Source organism: Raphanus sativus, chromosome 4 (genome assembly GCF_000801105.2).
Source record: "Raphanus sativus cultivar WK10039 chromosome 4, ASM80110v3, whole genome shotgun sequence".
NCBI lineage: Eukaryota > Viridiplantae > Streptophyta > Magnoliopsida > Brassicales > Brassicaceae > Raphanus > Raphanus sativus.
This window is the reverse complement of record NC_079514.1, coordinates 30,882,863-30,902,493: the sequence shown is the minus strand read 5'-3', so window position 1 is coordinate 30,902,493 and position 19,631 is coordinate 30,882,863. Positions and strand designations below refer to the sequence as shown.

At 32.0% G+C, this 19,631-nt stretch overlaps 3 protein-coding genes, 1 long non-coding RNA gene and 1 other non-coding gene across 7 annotated transcripts; 3 read left to right on the top strand and 2 right to left on the bottom strand.

Moving 5' to 3' along the window:
- The first annotated feature begins 1,536 nt into the window (after nucleotides 1-1,536).
- On the top strand, nucleotides 1,537-2,691 carry LOC108850674 (mRNA-decapping enzyme subunit 2-like). Its single transcript, XM_057007330.1, has one exon. The coding sequence runs from the start codon at nucleotides 1,601-1,603 to the stop codon at nucleotides 2,474-2,476; it is 876 nt and encodes a 291-aa protein (XP_056863310.1). The 5' UTR covers nucleotides 1,537-1,600; the 3' UTR covers nucleotides 2,477-2,691.
- A 487-nt stretch (nucleotides 2,692-3,178) lies between these two features.
- TRNAI-AAU (transfer RNA isoleucine (anticodon AAU)) lies at nucleotides 3,179-3,252 on the bottom strand. The gene has a single exon. It is a non-coding gene; the product is annotated as a tRNA-Ile (tRNA).
- Nucleotides 3,253-6,272: 3,020 nt separating this feature from the next.
- LOC108839312 (protein NOI4) lies at nucleotides 6,273-7,101 on the top strand. The gene is made up of 3 exons (XM_057009749.1): nucleotides 6,273-6,443; nucleotides 6,611-6,802; nucleotides 6,938-7,101. Exons 1-3 carry the CDS (start codon nucleotides 6,435-6,437, stop codon nucleotides 6,959-6,961), a joined length of 225 nt encoding a protein of 74 aa, XP_056865729.1. The 5' UTR covers nucleotides 6,273-6,434; the 3' UTR covers nucleotides 6,962-7,101.
- Nucleotides 6,986-10,012, bottom strand: LOC108852103 (uncharacterized membrane protein At3g27390). Of its 2 annotated transcripts, XM_057009748.1 has the most exons (10): nucleotides 9,866-10,012; nucleotides 9,648-9,763; nucleotides 9,250-9,358; nucleotides 8,970-9,162; nucleotides 8,760-8,896; nucleotides 8,403-8,691; nucleotides 8,210-8,316; nucleotides 7,994-8,123; nucleotides 7,475-7,908; nucleotides 6,986-7,389 (listed from the first exon to the last, which is right to left on the bottom strand). In XM_057009748.1, exons 2-10 carry the CDS (start codon nucleotides 9,739-9,741, stop codon nucleotides 7,131-7,133), a joined length of 1,752 nt encoding a protein of 583 aa, XP_056865728.1. In that variant the 5' UTR covers nucleotides 9,742-9,763; nucleotides 9,866-10,012; the 3' UTR covers nucleotides 6,986-7,130. The 2 variants fall into 2 exon arrangements, with proteins under 2 accessions (XP_056865728.1, XP_056865727.1); XM_057009747.1 differs by lacking the exon at nucleotides 9,866-10,012 and having other exon boundaries at nucleotides 9,648-9,847.
- Nucleotides 10,013-16,542: 6,530 nt separating this feature from the next.
- LOC130510615 (uncharacterized) lies at nucleotides 16,543-19,412 on the top strand. Of its 2 annotated transcripts, none has more exons than XR_008944300.1 (3): nucleotides 16,543-16,644; nucleotides 16,804-16,858; nucleotides 17,682-19,412. It is a non-coding gene; the product is annotated as an uncharacterized LOC130510615 (long non-coding RNA). The 2 variants fall into 2 exon arrangements; XR_008944301.1 differs by having other exon boundaries at nucleotides 16,556-16,634.
- Nucleotides 19,413-19,631: the final 219 nt, after the last annotated feature.

The following is a 19,631-nucleotide window of genomic DNA, read 5'->3' as shown; positions in this document are numbered from 1 at the left end:
AAACATGGTAGAATGCGAAATACACCAAACACATTTAAATCTACTATGATAGAGTACATAATCTATATTTTATATTCTTGTCTGAATAACTGGTAGATCATAAGCCCTAATAAATGTTCTTATGTCTTCCTTCGAAAAATATATTTTCTTCTAAATTCTCATTTGTCTACTTTCTCTATATTCACTATCTACCTCTTCATCCATATTCTACCGGTTGTAGAAAGTACGTTCTACCGGATTCATAACCAAATCTGAAAATCTAGGAAATAACTGTCACAAAATATTACCTAAATCTATTAAATCTTTTTTATTTTTTTTTTTTAAATTTTGATCATTGCCAACCACTGTTTAGAAAAAAACTTGTGGCTTCTTCTCCTTTTCATAGTTCTCCCAAACTTTTGCCAATCAAATCTTTAAAAATGCACATCTATATCTATTCTGGTTTTTAGAAATCATCGGGAAGAAACGGTTGAAAATTTCATATTGATAAAAAAATGGAAGTAGATTACTTATTTTGGACACAAGCAAAACTGTTGAGCACCTTGGAGTTATGGTTTGTGAGGAGTTTGGAGTCAATTTAAACATGGTCAATATCGAAATGAGCTACTTACCTTCTTTATTTGTTGTAACCAACGTCAAGTGACTTTCTTCTTGTACGTGAACTTTTTCTTCGCTCTTATTCTTCTTTTAGTTGTTCTCTTTCCTTTCCTTCTTACACTCCACGTTTCTTCTTCTTCTTTTGCTCATTTGTTTCTTGTGCTTCTTCTTTGTTCTTCTTCTTGTATGGCAAGCTTCCTTGCTTCCACTTCTTCTCAATTGATTCCAACTTCTCTTTGTATGTTTAATCAAAGTTTCACTTCCAAACACAGCTTCAGTTAAGAGAATAACCAACTTACCATCTCTATGCAGGTTGGTTATTGTTACAAAACAATGAAAATCACAAGATTTGGTTTTAAGAAAACAAAAGGAAAATCATAGAATCTTTTTTAAAAAATTAGGAGAAAATTGTGCACTAGTAGTACTCTTACAATGCAGGCATTGATGTTTTTTCTTATCATAAAATATCAGGTACAGTGCGTTGTCCTGTCCATTATGCAAGAGCTGATTGCATGTACATAAACACAGGTCCGACGGAAATAAACTAATCACGAACATAAAGAAACCGAGAGAGATCACAGAAAAAAAAGGCCAAGGTTCGAGAAGAGAGAGAACAGGAAACATCAAAGGCGTCGTGTTGTTTCTTCTCACCATCAAATTGGTTCGGTGAATGGCTCTAAGTCTGACACGTGTAAGGAAATCTTGGGTTTTGTCAAAATTGGCCAAGGATCAAGATTCAAGAAGAGCGAGACCAGAAAACAACACGGCTCGATCTCGCACGTGTGAGGAAATCTTTGGATTTTCTCAAATATCCTTTTTCTGAAAAGGAAAAGACGCCTAAAAAAGGAAAAAAGATTTTCTAAACAAATATCAGATGTTAAAAAAAGTATAAATATACAGCCAAAGAGCTAGCACTCGTTCTCTACTACTTCTCTCATACAACAAAAAAAAAATCTGATTCTCGAGAGTTGTAAGAAGAACCCGTGTGGCACTAAGAAAAACAATGTCGAGACTCCCGTCGAAGAAAGTTCTTGACGATCTTTACAGTCGATTTGTTTTGAACGGCCCCGAGGAAGAAAAGCAGTCTTTGAATCGACTCATGTTTCTTGTAGAGAACGCTCACTGGTACTACGAAGATAATGTCGTCGAAAACGACCAAACCCTAAAGTCGCTGTCTTTGAGAGAGTTTACTTGTCTCTTATTCAACAACTCTGATGTGTTGAGACCTTACGCTGCAAACATGGATAAGATATTGAGCGACTTTTTCGCTTACAAGTCTCGAGTCCCGGTCGCTGGTGCGATTATCCTTGACGAGACATACGAACGTTGCTTGCTGGTCAAGGGATGGAAACGATCATCCAGGTGGAGCTTTCCACGAGGGAAGAAGAATACGAACGAAGAAGATGATGTTTGTGCTATACGCGAAGTCCTTGAGGAGACAGGGTTTGATGTATCGAAGATGCTTAAGAAAGAAGAATACATCGAGTTCACATTCGAAGGAAAGAAAAGAGTGCGGCTTTACATTGTGGTTGGCGTGAGAGATGACACAGCTTTTGCACCGCAAACGAAGAAGGAGATCAGTCAGATCGCATGGCATCGGCTTGATGGGCTTGAAAGTGGATTCGCTGGTCTCAAGTTGTTTATGGTTGCACCTTTTCTTGCATCCCTGAAGTCGTGGATGTCATCAAAGCATCTCATGTCTCCTCTGAGCATTGATAAGCCCCTTAAACCACCACTCTGCGTGTGGAGTGCAGTAACAAAAACAAGAACAACGACAATAACAAAAACGGAAATAAGAAGATACAATGTAAAACCGTGGAAACAGTCTCTAAAGGTCGACAAGTCTGCAATTTTGCCGGCCTTGGGAATTTGTTCTTGAGTAGAGTCAGTTATGTATGGTTGATATTGGGAGTTATGATTTGGTGGGTTTGTACAGAGCAAGACCGTTGGATATGTTGCTTCGCTTATACTTTTCTATTTGGTCTGCTGTACATGATATTGTATTATCAGTATATCCAGTAGTGAATGAAACCAAGCTGTATTCTTTATTTTAAAAGACGTTTTCCTTATTTGTTTCAGAGCAAGTAACATTGTTATACATACAAATTATAATCTCAATCCACTATTATTCCTTATGAAGCAATGGATCTGGTCTTAAGCAGAGGTAGTAGAAGTACGAACAATCAAAGACCTTTTGATGTAACAGAGACTCTCTCTTGGTTTTGGCAGTTAAAAGAGAAGCTAACTCACTATGTCTATATACAAGTTTGTTGTTGCTTCAAAAAGAAAAAAAGTTTGTTGTTGCTTCAGTTACAAAGGCGATTTGTTGTTACTGAGTTCTATACAGCTTCAGTTAAAAGAGAAACTTGGTGTCGAGTTAATTACAAAGGCGATTTGCAGAGGCAAATATGACGGTTTATTGTACATTGTACATATTTCCTGCTCAGGATGCAATGCTTGTTTTGAAGCTAACTCTAATGCGGTTTTGATGCTAAGCCCATTATGCTATATACTAAAAAACCGTGATGATGGAATACGTTGGTGAAGGTGTAATAGAAATTTTCTAAAAAGTTATAAAATCTGGCCTATACAGGTTTCGAACCTGTGACCTTCGCGTTATTAGCACGACGCTCTAACCAACTGAGCTAATAGGCCATTTTGATTTCTCTATTTTGTGAAATCTAATTATCTGCAAAACTGTAACTTCAGGAGTCTTAGGCTTTTATCAGTTTATGTGAGCGTGTAATTAACCAGAGCCACATGGTATAACACTTCTTGTTGTTGTTTTTATATATATGTTCGTGTTTTATCTTTTTATCTTTTTTTTCAAAGCAGTCTTTTTTTTTTCAACATCAAAGCAATCTTTTGATCCATAATCCAGATACCAGATACCAGAAACAGAGCTTTTAAACTTGTTAGAGGTGCGGTGAGAGGTGCAAGAGCTAATCAAGAATCATTGAGAATTTGAGAAACCATTGACGAGAGATTTGTTTAAGACCATACAAAGATTTCTAAAATTTTCAAACTGCATTTTCAGGCAGTTTGTCCCCTTTCTGGATGCGTATTCTGAAGATAATCTCATATATATTTTTTCGTCTGAACCGAACTTATTCTTAGCTTCAAGACTAGTTGTCATGGCAATGATCCAAACGCCATAATTATTTCCATTCAAAGGTTCTCCAACTAGAACTAAATCAGGATGATCAGAACTATGAAGATGATAAAGGCGAATGGATATTGTCATGAGAATTAGATACCTCAAATCAATTGATTGAGAAGAAGTGATCGAGCGAAGAGGAATGTTACAATCCTGAACTCCGTGAGTGTCTCGCGATGGATGAGAGCCAGAAGGCACGCCACGCGCAGTTGGAGACGAAGGATAATCGCATTCTGGGAAAATTGGCTAAAAACGACGTAGCGAGATTTGCAATTGTGTTTCCCATTGATATAAAAAAACTCAAAACTCTTGGATTAAAGCTTAGTCAAGTTGAAATTGCACAAGGAAGATGATGAAGCCTGCAAATCGAAATGAAACAGAGGTGAACGAGATGATTTTGGTGAAATACGATGGTGAACGACGACGAAAAAATAAAACGGAAAATTGTTAGAAAATAAAATATTTATGCTCTGATACCATATGAGTAAACATCATTATTTTCAGTAATTAATCTCAAATGTACAAAGTCAGCTTACATATACATAACTCATCTAAGTAGACCAATTTATATGTACTAGTGTACGATCAGCTATTAACCAAACTATACAGAGAACTATACAGAGAACTATATGCCATAATAAGATGCAATCTGAATCGTGATCAAGATGCTAAGAATTTAATTAATTAACTATTGATGATTAGTTGAAAATTGATGATAACCATTGAACAAAGGCAAATTAATCCTTATCGTTTATGAATACCGCTTAAGACTAGTCAGTACTAAAATCTAGTGTTTTGAAAACCGGATTGGACCGGCCGGTCAAACCGGTCCAACCGTGACTCGCTGAAGAAGTCGAATCCGGTTCGGTTTAAAACCCGGATTTGATAAAAACCAGTAAAATCGGCTAAAACCCGATAAAACCGGTGACCCGGTTTAGTTTTAAAACCCGGTTCTTAAAAATTAACATATAGTTAAGTGTTTTTAATTATTACTAGCTAAAATTTAATATTTTATAATTAGTTTCAACTATCACTATTTAATTGATTTTTTATTTTTCTAAGAAAAAATGTGAAAATATATGTTTGACTCTCATATACTATTTTTATTTTACCATATTCTTAAAATTTGAAATGTTAGTTGTAAAAATAAATAAATATGATTGTTTTAGCTGTAAATCATTTGTTTTTTAATTTTAATTTTTAGTTTATATAGTAATCAGATTTATTTTTGTTGTTTATTTTGAACTAGGTGTTTTGCCCGCACATGCGGGCATAAATTTATTATAAATACTTATTAATTTATGTATTATTAATCTAAAATCAGCATAATAAATTATTATTTATGTTTTTAAATAGTTGAATTAAACATCAAAATATTTATATATGTCAACTATGCTTTTATCAAAATATATACTTATTATTGTGTTAAGCTTTTTTAAAACACTCATATCTTAGAAATAGTTTGAAAATATATTTATACTTTTTTTGATTGCCTAATATTTAACTATAATTTTTTTTGTATCTTAATATTTTTTAACTTTTATAGTAAAAATATTGTTTTCAGATAGGTACACAATATATATATATATATATATAAATTATCTTTTTTATTCTATAATATTATTTTGTAATCAATTATTTAATATAGCATATAACATATAAACTCTATATCATTAAAATAAAATTCGTTTTTATTTATATATAAATTCAGTAAGGGTATTATTTCAACTAATAAATTAGTGAATAGTTAGAAACTAATAATAAATTAATAACCTATCTAAAAGTCTAAAACCTAATAAAAATATGAAAAATAAGAAAAACTAGTATAGCATATAAATTTAATATTAATAAAATAAAATTTGTTTTTATTTATATACAAGATTCATCAAAGCTATTTTTTTAAATTAATAAATTAGTGACTCAGCTAAAACAAATAATAAATCAATGATAATTTAGCTTAAACTTAATAAAAACATGACATATAAGCAAAATTAGCTAAAATCATGGAAAACATGACAAGTAAGCAAAATCACTTAATAAATAATAGTATAGATTAATAAAAAAAGAATAGAGAAAGTATTATATGTAGAAGTAAAATTATATAGTATAAATATATAATTATATACATTTTTATATAAATAAAAACCTAGTTCGACCGGTTAAACCAGTCTAACCAGTTTAACCAGTCAACCAGTAGCTTCATCAAATCGGTGTTCGGTCCGGTTTTCAAAATATTGCTAAAATCTAACGGATATGTTCTGAAACGCGCGTGCTGCGTTGAGAAGTGTGCAAGAACAATTCGACACGTGGCAGTATCTGAGTCGATGAATTTATCGTCTAACATAAACAATCAGTAAAAGAACGAGAACACGTCCCGTTTCGATACAGAAGACAAACAATACAAGCCGTTTTCTCGTGTGCTTTTAGTTTCAAGTTTTTTTTTTTTTGTAAACGATTTAGTTTCAAGTTGCAACAATAAAAACAACGTTCCCTATATTTAAACCTTAGAAAACGCTCATTGTTTCTGATTTAACATTGATTAAATCCGCTATCAAACAAACAAAAACGTAAGCAAAGCGTTTATTAAATAAAGAACATCCAAAATCAAAAAGCAGAAGATAATCACATTGTCTGAAGATCATCTCTTGTCCTAAATCTCATCTTTTGCACAAATCGTTGAATGGCATCGGTAAGATCTTTGTTATTTTACAATTTCACATTTTTATCCAAACACAAATTACGTTTTAACATCCAAATCGCCATAGTCTTTAGAAATTTTCATTTTCTTGTAATGTTTTTGTATTAAGTTTGTTGAGAAAATCAATTGTTTATTTATGAATATCTCAAAAAATTCAGAATAATCAACAAAGACAACAACAAGATCGACCATTACCAAAATTTGGAGAATGGGACGTGAACGATCCAGCATCAGCCGAAGGATTCACCGTTATATTCGCTAAAGCTCGAGACGACAAGAAGACAAACGCTAGTGGTCGTGCTCCGTCGCAACGCCGTGATAACAACAACAAAGGGCAAGACGAACCTACGGTAACATTCCTTTTTAACAAATTGTCAATATGTAGGACTAAGTTTGCACCAAAAAAACATTAGCCTTTATCCGTTACTTTCCAAAAATACGAGGACTAAAAGTTAAAAAAACGTTTTTTTGCTATTCTTTTGCAGAAGAAACGGTTCTGCTGTTTCTGAGGAACATGATCAAGAAAAGCCGAGTCTTTCAACATTTGTAATATCAAATTGTTAGATCATTGAAAACAGTTTCATATACAATGAATCTGTATAAAGTGTATCATTACAGAGCTAAGAAACAAACTGTCGTTTCGATCTAATTCCTGTTCACTTTACTTAGTACTACTACTTACACAATATCAACGTCTCTTAAGCCACGGTTTGGTGAAGAATCTTGATCAGACCCATTGCTACTACTAGTCGTCTTTTTCTTGAACGATTTCTGGCTGAAAATCCGAGTAACCGGTTTTTTCTTAACCGGTCTTGAACCGCCTCCTTCAAACCGGTCATGTTTCTTGTCTAGATCATTAGATAGTTTCTTGACCAGCTCCACAAAATGTCTTCTGAACGTTGGATATCTTGACACTGATTTGGTCAATCCTTGAAGCCTTTTTAAAACCAAAAACACACAAATGATTAAACCAAAACAATATTCATTTACTTGTTAATGAAGTTTCATTTTACAATTTTTACCTGCGAGCAAAGGCGTCAAGTTCAGCTTTTCTTAACTCTGTCAAAGGAGGAGATTCAGAGCTTTTAAGTCTCTCTGAATCTCCAAACAGCAATACCAGCTTTCCCAGATAATCTTCTTCTTCTTCAGACAGGTTAGCTGCTTCAATCTGGTCTTTAAGGATGAGAAACGGATTCAGAAACCAATCAAAGAAGGTGTCTTTTGGTCGGTTCCTTGTTGTTATCTCTGTTCTACCGTCACCAAGTAACAAACCGGTGGAGTTGGATTTGATAGAGCGTAGAAGCTCGTGGAGAAGAGAATAAGCAGGTAAGCCAATGCTGATGACTTGACTGCCTTTGCTAGACTTTGCTTCCTCTATGTCCTTTGAGTTTATGATCCCTTTCGTTACCATAATCTCTCCGTGCTGCCTACACTCCACAAAGAGAGCTTCCAGAAGCTGCAAACAACGATTTCAAGTTTAATAACCAAAGATGTTGAATAAAGAGAGAGAGAGAGAGAGAGAGAGAGAGAGAGAGAGTTACATCAAGTGGCTTAAGGTCAACCATTGGGCCGCCTCTGTTTGATCCTCCTCTTGATGGAGTTGTCTTGAAAGAGTTTAGTCTTGAAAGACCACCTGTACCACCTTCCTCTTCCTTACTTCTATACTTTGGCCTGTTTTAAGAAAAGAAACAAGTTTCTAGAGTCCAGAGAGACAAGAGATGTTCATTAAGTAAAATGAATGGACAGAAACACAAAACCTGGGAAAGCAAGAACCTTCAGGCATGTCAAGAACATCATTGCTATACTCATCGTAAATCGACACAGAAGCAACTACATAGCAGAGGCCAAAGTAAAACGAAGATTCCTGTGTGTGTTGAGACAAAGAAGAAACAATCACAAAAGACTTATTTCTCAAAATCAACCAGATGGTTTTTGATGATAATAACAAACCTGATATGAGACTACACCGGCATAAGCACCAAGGAAGACACTAGAGACAACAGATCCTAGAACGGCTCCCACAACACCTAAAGGCCAGAGCAAGATGACAAGGCCAGCGATAGGGACACACATGGTCTCCAAGAAAGGACCTTCACGTCCAATGAGATCATGAAACAAACGGCGCCATCCTTTGAACAGCATGTAGGGGCTTTTAAACAATGCTATGAGTGAAATCATTGGGAAGTCAACAAGAATTCCAAGAACCGCAGCTATCACAGCCCCTGGAATTTGCAGTAACCTGAGACATAATTCTAAGTTACAAACTGTAAGGAAAAAAAAACATAATAAGAGTTGTGTATAGCAGACCTTATTTCATAGTAGTGATGATGATCGGCGCTAGAGGTTCTAAGATCATCCATAAAGGAAAAGTAGGAGTGGAAGCAAACATCTCTAAAGTCGCAGACAACGGTGAAGCTGCCTTTAACACTGCTCCAAGTCCCATCCTAAAACAATACAGAATAAATGGTTTAACAAATGATTCACAAAAAAGCTTAGGGAATAAGAAAATGAACTTACGTAAAAGCAATGGAAGAAGGGATTAGACTTTCCTGCGCCAACAGCGTCGAAAGTGGCGAAGATTGGGGAAAGAAAGCCATACAAAGCTCCTCCTAGGATGCTTCCTACGATGCTAACCACAAGCCAGAGGATGATGCCGAGAGGAAGGCATAAGCACAGGAAGAGCTTCAAGATTGGACCTAACTGTTTAGCACTGAAACCAAAACAAAAGATACTACTTTACAATTTCCTCCAGTAAGAATATAAATATTTGTGGAGAAAAGCAAGAGAGGAAGCTAACCTCGTTATGGAGTAGAGAGTCCAAAACGCATGAGCAGGTAAAAGGCCTAAGATGATTGCAGAGTTTCCAATAGCCACAATGATGCATATAATCGGGCAGAAAACGATTCCTAACCAAACAGAGAATGAGTAAGGAAACGATCATTTACTAAGTCACTCTCTTAGATAGACAGTAGTTTGGAACTTTTTGGAATTGAAGAACCCTAAACTTGGTGAAACTTGCTTCTAATTTCAAGTGAATGTAGAAGATGCACTTAATGAATGAAAGAGACTCTTTAGATTGACAATTAAAGAGAATAAGCAGCCAAATCATCAGGTCAGTCAACATCACGTTACTAAGTCAAATCCATGAATGGACCGAACCACACAATAAATCTGTAACGGAGAGTTGATTGATACCTTTAAGAACACCGAGAAGGAGTAAGCCAGTGAAATAAGGAATGAAGAGTATGAATTGCCACAGAGATGACAAGATTCCCCTTGGAGGCTCCATTCAACTTTCTTCTTCTCCTTCTCTACAAAAAAAAACATTACACAGTTAATTACCGGTCAAAATGTCGATTACGAACCCTAAAGAATCAGAGGAAACGGTAAAGGAGAGAGAGAAAGAGACAAACTGTCACAGAAACGACAAGAAGTAATCTTTGTATCCTCCGAGGATTTTTAAGAACAAGACACGAAATAATCGAGAGAGAGAGTGTCACATGGGATTTTGTTAAGGTTAAGAAGACCGTGTTCTCTACGAGTAAACCCTACCAAACACAATTAAGCAAACAAAATTAACGGGAAACAACAAAACACGAATAATTAATTTCCTCGTTTATATTTTTTGAGAGAAGCACACGAGAAAACGACAATGAACAAATGAAACTTAAGCGACACACACTTTGTTAAATCACACTATTATTGTTTTTATTTATTATTATAATTCAATTATTAATCAGATAATGGCATAAAGCAACAAAAAGGTATGGTTGAGTTTTACAAATATTACTAGATCTTTATCCGCGTTTTGGAAGCGCGGAATATTTTAAGATGAAAATTTTTATTAATAACTTAAAAAATATTTTGGTAACTTTTAAAGAGTATGTATCTAAAATATTTTTGCATTTAAATCAATGTTTTTAAATTCAACCCGATTGTGATTATACCGGTTAATTCAGAGATCTAACAATTCAATTTAGGTTTTTAAAATATTCATATTAAAAGATCACTAAAACCCGAGACTAATCGATTGAACTAATGGATGACCGATATGTAATCTAATTTGATTTAAATTGTAATAGTTTCATAATTTGTAATCTTATAATCCAAATTTTAAAGTTCATTATTTGCAATTTATGAAATTATTACGTTTCTAAAAAAATTTAAAGAGAAAATTATGGATATAAAATAACTAAGATTAATTATTGTATTGTTTAGAAACATTGATAGTAGTATATAAAATATATTGTTTGGAAACATTGATAGTAGTATAAAGAAATAAGTATATTGTTTGGAAACATGGATAGTAGTATAAAGAAAGGAACATTAGTGATTTAATGTAGGTTTAACTATAAAGTATAAATGTGTATTTAATTTAAAAACTTACAAAATAAATGTTAGGTCCAACAAAATGTTTCTGTTTTAATAAAATAGATTATGAACTTTATTTTTTAACATCAAACCGAATATGACAACCAATAAACTTTAAAATTAAAGTATTTAAATAGATCAAGAATTTGTATTGTGTCATCATTGACCCGGGTTCGACCTTTTTTTTAACCAAAAAAAAAAAAAACCTTTCAATTCTTTTAATTAAAGTATCTAGAAAGAAGACTATTGTTGTTCAACTAGTTGATCTGTTTTAGTGGGGAAAATCTTTTGCAGATAAAATATTGACGTACGGTTGTCTGAAGACAACCTTCACCGTTCAAACTTAAGACACGTATGTGAGTTTTATGATAAAATGTTTTTAAAGAAGTGAAAAAGAAAACTTTAGATACTTTTTGTCAAGTGTCATTTCATCAACAGCTTAATTAGCCTTTTGAAATGATATTTATATAGGATATGATTGGTAAGTATTAAAGTAAATGAGAGTAAATAAAAACGAAATAACTGGGAGGAAAATTAAGATGAAAATTAGAGTAAAGGATAATAGAAGAAAAAAAATTGTGATTGGTAGTGGATTAGAGTAAAAAAAGAATAAAAAAAAGTAAATGAATAACTATTAAATTGTAAAAATGTAAAAAAATGTACATTACGTTAAATTATAATATATAAAATAATTGGAAGAACATTACAATACATATATAAAAATATTATTTTCACAATAGAAAATAAATGTTAAGATTGCAGTAGAGTTTAATAACGACGTCGAGGTATACATTGATTTGCAGCTCATATTTGTTCAGCAATATGATCACGAATTATTTGTATATATGTCCCAGTTTCTGATTTCTTTTTTCTCTGGAAATATTATTTTCATCGTGTTCATCATTTTCAATATTTTGTGTTTCTTCACCGTCATTGATTGTTGTGTACATGATATCCATGTGGTTTTTGCTTGGGGTACGTACATTGTAGGTCGTACATTGTCTGCCAAACTCTAATATGGTTTTTGCTTGGGGTACGTTATCTTTTGAGAGAGGCAAACGAGAAAACGACAATGAACAAATGACACTTAAGCGACACACACTTTGTTGAATCACACTATTATTGTTTTTTATTTATTATTATAATTCAATTATTAATCAGATAATAGTATAAAGCAAGGAAGAGTTATGGTGTTAGAGTTTTACAAATATTATTAAGAACTTTATTTTTAAACATCAAACTGAATATGACAGCCAATAAACTTTCAAACTAAAGTATTTAAATAGATCAAGAATTTGTATTTTGAACAAGAAGGTGTGTAGAGCTTTTTCTATGATGTATACGGAACCTTTCATTCTTTTAATTAAAGTATTCAGAAAGAAGACTATTGTTGTTCAACTAGTTGATTTGGTTTGATCTGTTTTATTGGGGCAAATCTTTTGCAAACAAAATATTGGCGTGCGGTTGTCTTAAGACAACCTCCACCGTATGGTATTTACATTTGAACATACCCAAGCAGTCCACCGATATTAGTTGTGTGTATGTAAATAACATATTCTTACATTTGGAGAGTATTTTATTTACATTTTATCGAATTTATATTAACATATCATAATTCTTTAAGTGAACATAATCATGATTAATCAACAGTAACACAATTGTAATATTAGCACTGAATTTGAATTATTATAACACATATATAACTTTTATTAGGACGTATTGTGATATGCTCAAAACATTTACAAACATATCTCTTATATAAGATTAAAATTTAATCATTTAATTAATTTTAGTTAATTTTACTAAATAATTAAAAAAAAAAAAAAAACAAAAACATTTTTATAAAACAACTATTTTAAAAATATACACATAGCATTCTCGTCAGCAAAATTAGCTGACGTAACATTCATGTTAACAAAATTAAATGATATGACAACTGATGTAACGATTGGGTATGATTTGCCCAAAAACAAACATTAGATATGTTATTTGAAACTTTCCAAAATCAAGGTACATTTTAATACGACCATATAAGTCGGATATGAATTGAACATATCACAATATGTTGGGTATTAAATGGACGTTTTCCCCTATAAGGACAAAAATAATGTTTGTATTATACTATAGAGATAGAGATGGTGAATTTTTATTCTATTTTAATAAATTTCCCTTAAATTTTTAACTTATTTTTTTATGGAGGAATCTCTTATAGATTTTTTTAAACAATGGAACTACCAAAATGTTTACAAACTACATCGTTTATCATGTAGTTAACATGTGCCTTGCCAAAGGTGATAACTTGCACCATTCGCAAGGTGAATACAGTTAAAGAAATTATAATATTGAATATATAGTTGTTATAAAAGTAAAAATCATAGACACAAATATTACATATTATCCATGTTAAGGGATTCAACGAAAGTGTGGACATGTAAATAAAGTATGCTTTGATGCTTTTTAAAAGTTGTGTGATATATGGTGTTTCTCACATCATTGTATATATGTTTTCATTTGATATAAGTCTCTACTCCGTGTCAGTCTAATCCTTTTTGATCTTTTACAGGTCTGGAGTTGGTAGAAGAGTTAAGAGAAGGTGCATGAAGAAAATATGTCCTTTTGGAGCAATCCTGCGGAGAACACTCAAGGAGAACAGTCCCGAGACTGTTCTCAAGCGGAACAGCCAGGCGGAACGGTCCTAAGGTTGTTCCCGACGAATAAGGAAACTCCTAATTCGGGAATTATGACCCAATTACTCTAATCTCTTTTCTACTTAATGGCGCCTCTATATAAAATGCGACTTATCCTTTTATTTTATTCTACGCTAGTTTTACAAGACAAGTTTCATACTTTTGGATTTAAGCTTTTGTAAGGGCGACGGCTTCACTTCTTTCATAGAGAAGAACAACTTGAACCCTAGTTTTTATCTTCTTAATCGGATCATGAGTATTGTAGTTTTATCTGTTGTTATTCACTGCATCATGATTGAGTAGTCGACTATTGATCTAGGGTGATAGAGTGCATATCGCAACTGAGCATAGATAGGTTATCATTGAGTAAATCTTAATTCATTCATTGTTTAATGCTTGCGCTAAACTGATCATCTAGCGTCTGATCTTAGGTTAACCTATGCATCAAAAGTGTCATAGGTTGCTAGATCTTGCATGAATGAACATTGCATTCTTAGCCACGCGAAAGTAGATGTTAAGGTGCACTGTGAACAAATCAGAATCATTCAATAAAGTTCACCATCAGATCTCAGACCAAGCGACATTTTAGGAGCTGAGTCTGATCGGTGAAAGGAACAACTACACAACAGTGTGTTGTTCTAGCCAGTTCTCCGAGTCTAGATAGGACTGCATCGAACCTGAATAACTGCTTGGTTGTGATTGAGAACACTCTCATTCATAACTTCCTTTAAATCGAATTCATTACTTGAGCTTTTTACTTGTTCTTCACGTCACTCTTGAAATCAAAACTTAATCTTCTTCTTAGCTCAATATCAAGCTCATAAAAGTAAAGTGTAGACTGGTCCTCTGGAATTGAAAGTACTATAATCACAATTGTTAACTTGACAGTAGAAAGGATTCATTTTTAGTGTATCATTGTGTTATTTGTTTTGTGTGATTGAAGTAAAGTTCGTGGAAGTGAATCTGTAAGAGAAGTTCGCCAATTATGTTTTCCTAGTGTATTTCTGGTTTTGTTAATGATGATTCGGAAAGAGTGATATGGTGAAAAAATGTGTTGAAGACACTGCGTATTTATATATGTAATGCTGTATGTTTGGGATTTTAATGATGAACACAAATCACCAAAATTATAGTAAATATTTACTAACTAATATTACCAAACCTGCGATACAATTTACTTTAAAACTTTTCTTAACACATGTTGTAATAAAAAACGCAGCTCAAATTACGCAAAATTTGGATCTCGAATTGTATATGGAAACATGTTTCTCAGCGACTATAATCGAGGGAAATTACTTGATGGTTTTAAAAATTCAATTAGTAAAGATTATGAATTGATTCCAAACCTGACTCTAAAATTTTAGATTTGATTGATGCGTTTGTAAAATCAATCAATGAATTGAATACATATTTTGCGTGGAAAGAAAGACATAATCAAAGATTATGCATTTGTTTACGGATATTTTAAGTATTTTCCTAAATCATTGTCGATTTTAATTGCTATTCTAATTGAGACTAATAATTTTGAACATATATGTAGTTTCAAATATTGCATAGTTTTATGAGTGGTGTAAATATTAAAAAAAAAAATATTCCAATGTAGTATATTGTAGTACGTACATAACTCTTTCATTTGTTTTCCTCTCACATAGTAAAAGATGATTTATGCATAATTTGATCATGATCGAAGTATTAAAATATTAACAAAAAATTGCTTTTAAAAAGTTCTTAGTTTAATATTTTCACTAATAGCTTTGTTATAAATATTTTTTAAAGCAATATATTACATGTTCGAGATTAATTATTTTTGAATCTGATCTAAAATGTTTTCACTTAGTCTGTCACAAAATTAAATGATCTGTTCAACAAATATCTGTCACAATATTTTTAAAATTATTGAATTGAATACTTTTCAATTCATAAATCTATTATATTCAATTTTTTTTTAAAGCAATATATGATCTGTTTGACAATTCATCTTCGTACTCGTAGCTAAATGATATGTTCATCTGCTGCACGGTGCATTGTTCCTCTTCGTACTCGGATCGGTTAAGTTTGACCCGCCTTAACTATAGCAGTCATATATAGACGAGTTTTATTACATGTTCAAACATTATTATAAGCTACATTTTAATGAGTAATGGCAGTGTATGTAATTAGTCTAGTGAGAAGATGGTTTTTAATTACATAGTATGAGTATAACTCCAGAGCTCCCACGTAAGTAATGACAATTTTGATAATGACACATGAACTTAAGGTTAGTTTCTAGTAATGCTCCTAAAATAATATAAATGGGATAATAAAAATATCTACATATTTATATATATGTACCTATATAAAAATTTATTACTATTGAAATTTCACTATAGTTATCCCATAGTTACTTTGTATGTTGCCATTCATACCTTTAGAATATGACTGCAATGTTTTCAAATATTCTATAGTTCTCAAGTCAATATTTCAATTAGTAGACTCATCAGAATTTTAAAAGAAAAAAAAATCTTAATGATTTACATTAATATATATCTGAAAATAAGTTTATAAACCTTTGAGAAAAACAGAAGTCTATTATTGCACAGATGTTCTACTTTTTGAGTCTGTCGTGAGCATAGTCAACCCAACTCTGTTTTCTATTCTAAAATGGAGTGAAATAGAGTATGAAGTAAAATAAATATTCTATCTCTACTCTATTTTTCACCACGAATAATTTATGTTTTGTTTGTTTATACCTATTATGAAGTGAAAATAGATTAAGATTTGAGCATTTAATTCTATATTCTATTTTACTCTATTTTAAAGAAAAAAATGTTACATTGGAAATATTCCTAGTATGGCTTATCGCAGATATTTTGGATGGTCTCTAAATATAATAGCAGGCTCGGCTCTTACCCATGGCAACATGAGCATTTGACATGGGTTCATAGGTCTATAATTTTTTCTGTACTGTTGTATAGGTCCATTCCAACTTGTTAGATTATCAATAAAAGGCTTAGTCTGTTGCTTTAAAACCCATAATTAAGTAAACCTAATCTATTTATCAAAAGACAAAACAATAAGAATTTTGTACTTTCATCATTATTCACTTTGCCGTTCACAAAATAAAAGAAGCACAAGAACTGAAACGGTGAGCCTGGGTTAGTAACACAAATCACAAACCAAAAAGTAAAATTATATTCATCAATCTGTTAGTGAAATCCTTTTTTCCTTAGAGATATGTTTAATCAATTATATTTGTCTTTTAGTTTATTGTTTCAGAAATTTTTAATAACTATTTTGAACCCATTTTTATGCAGTTCTAAAACTTTTGTTGGTGGGTTTCGTTAAGTACTTTGGACTCATCAAATCCAGGTGACTTTGTTCTCTTATTTTAAAAAGAGATGGTGTCTGGAAATGATCAGAGAAAAAAAAAGAAAACGTGATGAACAATTTGTAGAAATTCAAAGAGGGGCTTTAGATAAGTTTGTTAAGAAAAAAGCACAAATAGTGAGAGTTCTAGAGCAGAAGCTAATGTTGAATCTCATGAAAAGAGTCAAATCCGCCTAATTTTGAAAATATTGATATTGATGAGCCATCGATTCTTCCTTTTGATATCTATGATCCTAGAATAATCTTGATAGTAAAACAAGGGATTTGTTGATTGAAAAAGAAACAAAAAGAGACATGAATCTTGAATTTCCTATTGATGAAAAAACAAAAAGGCAGTTTGCATATAGGCATTATTTAAAAAAGTTGTGTAATGGGGAGACAGTAGATAGAAAATGGTTAATTTACTCAAATCATGTTGATAAACTTTACTGTTTTTGTTGTAAGTTGTTTAAATCTCATGGAAACATAAATTTATTAGCAAATGAAGGATTAAGAGATTGCAAACGTATTGGTGATAGACTAAGGTCATGAAAAAAGTGAGGAGCATATGGCTAACATGAGAACCTGGAATGAATTCAAAATTAGATAGCAAAATAATTTAACACTTGATAAAGAATTTCAACAAGAGATTGCAAAAGAAAAATAACGCTGGAGACAAGTTTTATATTAGAATAATTGTGTAGTGAAATGTCTTTCAAAAAGAAATTTAGCGTTTCGAGGATCAAATGAGAACCTTTACCAAGATTGTAACAGTATTTTTTTAAGAATGATTGAGATGATTGCTGAATTTGATGTGATTATGCAGGATCATATAAGACACATCCAAATTCATGGGGTACATCACCACTATCTTGATCATAACATTCAAAACGAGCTAATTTCTCTTCTCGCATACAAGGTCAGATTTTCTATCACAAGTATTATTAAGGAAGCAGAATATTTTCTGTTATCCTTGATTGTACACCAGACGTGAGTCATCAAGAGCAAATGAGTATAATTGTACGATGTGTGAATATGTCATGTCAGATAAAAATATTAGAATTGAGGAGTATTTCTTAGAGTTTTTTTAAAGTAGATGATACATCGGGACTAGGCTTGTTTAATGAATTACAAACTGCTCTTAAGTCTCTTGATCTTGATATTAAATGTGAGGGGACAAGGTTATGATAATAGTTCTAATATGAAAGGAAAACACCAAGGAGTTCAAAAACGATTGCTTGAAATTAATTCAAAAGCATTGTTTATGTCATGTGTTTGTCATAGCTTGAATCTTGTTGTTAGTGATATGGCACATTCTTGTATGAAAGCTGCTTTTTCTTTTGGGATTGTGCGACTCATTTACACTTTATTTTCGAGCTCTACAAAAAGATGGGATATTTTACTTAAGCATATTTCATGTTTTACAGTAAAAAGTTTGTCTAATACTAGATGGAAGAGTCGAATAAAAAGTGTAATATGGTAAGTAAGAAATTTTTGATTTTTTGTGATGATGCTATTTCAAAAAGTGAAACCAAAATCGTGATTGATGCACTTGAAATTTTTGATTTTTTGCTTGGTATTGTTATTTGGTACGACAATTAATTTGCTATTAATATGATAAGTAAGAAATTACAAGATAAAACCATATGTATTGATAATGCCATGAAACAAGTAAAAGGTGTGATGTCTTTTTTGAGAAATATAGAAATTATGGATTTAGGTCTAGTATGAACATGGCTAAAAATCTTGCTCATGAGATGGATATTGATGCTATATTTTCCAAAAAGCGTCCATGTTTTAGAAAAAAACAGTTTGATGAAACTTATCATAATGAAGTAATTCAAACATCTGAAGATGATTTTTAAAATCAATTATTTTCTTGTTGTTGTGGATATGGCAGTCACTTCATTGAATGATAGATTTGAAGAAATGGGAACATTTGGAAATGTTTTTGGTTTTTTATATAATTCAGTGAAGATAAAATCACTTGATGTTGTTAAATTAAGAAAAAGTTGCACTAATTTTTTATAAAACATTTTCTGATGACGATTCGTCAGATGTTGATTTAGATGATCTTTTCTGAGTTAAGAATGTTGCAGGGGAGTTTGTCCGATGAAGCAATAATACCGATTCAGGTTCTTGAGTTGGTAAAAGCTATGGGTTGTTATCCAAATGTTGATATTGCTTACCGAATTTTACTAACCACACATTTGACAGTTGCATCAGCTGAAAGATGTTATTCTAAACTAAAATTGTTGAAAACTTATTTGAGATCATCAATGTCACAAGAAAGATTGAACGGTTTAGCAATTTTATGCATTGAAAAAGAAGTCTTGGAGAACATGAATTTTGAATTAGTTATTAATGATTTCCATCAACTAAAGTTAGAAAAAAATGTTTTATGTGATTGTCTTTTCGTTTTTAAAGAATTGATACTTCTTTTTCTAATTGTTTCAGGTCATGAAAAAAGAGTGTACGCAATACTCGTTGAAGAATTAATTACGGTCAAAGCAATAGAATGAAGAAAAGTTGAAGAAATGTTTGTAAAAGGGTCATATTTCACATTTCGCCAAGGCTATGAAATAGTTTAAGACGAGACTGTATACTAGTGTAGTGGTTTTCAAACTCTCTCATCTTCCATGAACTTCATATGATTAATACTGATTCTGCAAACATTTTCATTGTCACTCATCTTCATTGTAATCTCCTTGAGTGACCGCCAAAAAAATATATTTAATTATTTTATTATCTAAACTCTTCTCGTCCTACTTGTATA

What these genes read in the sequence shown, in the direction of transcription:
- LOC108850674 (XM_057007330.1), top strand. Translation starts at nt 1,601, where the DNA reads ATGTCGAGACTCCCGTCGAAGAAAGTTCTTGACGATCTTTACAGTCGA.
- LOC108852103 (XM_057009748.1), bottom strand. Translation starts at nt 9,741, where the DNA reads ATGGAGCCTCCAAGGGGAATCTTGTCATCTCTGTGGCAATTCATACTC. An exon ending in CCTTCTCGGTGTTCTTAAAG is followed by an intron (nt 9,359 to 9,647) that starts GTATCAATCAAC and finishes CTGTTTGGTTAG; the next exon opens with GAATCGTTTTCTGCCCGATT. An exon ending in CTTGACGCCTTTGCTCGCAG is followed by an intron (nt 7,390 to 7,474) that starts GTAAAAATTGTA and finishes GGTTTTAAAAAG; the next exon opens with GCTTCAAGGATTGACCAAAT.
- LOC108839312 (XM_057009749.1), top strand. An exon ending in AAGGGCAAGACGAACCTACG is followed by an intron (nt 6,803 to 6,937) that starts GTAACATTCCTT and finishes ATTCTTTTGCAG; the next exon opens with AAGAAACGGTTCTGCTGTTT.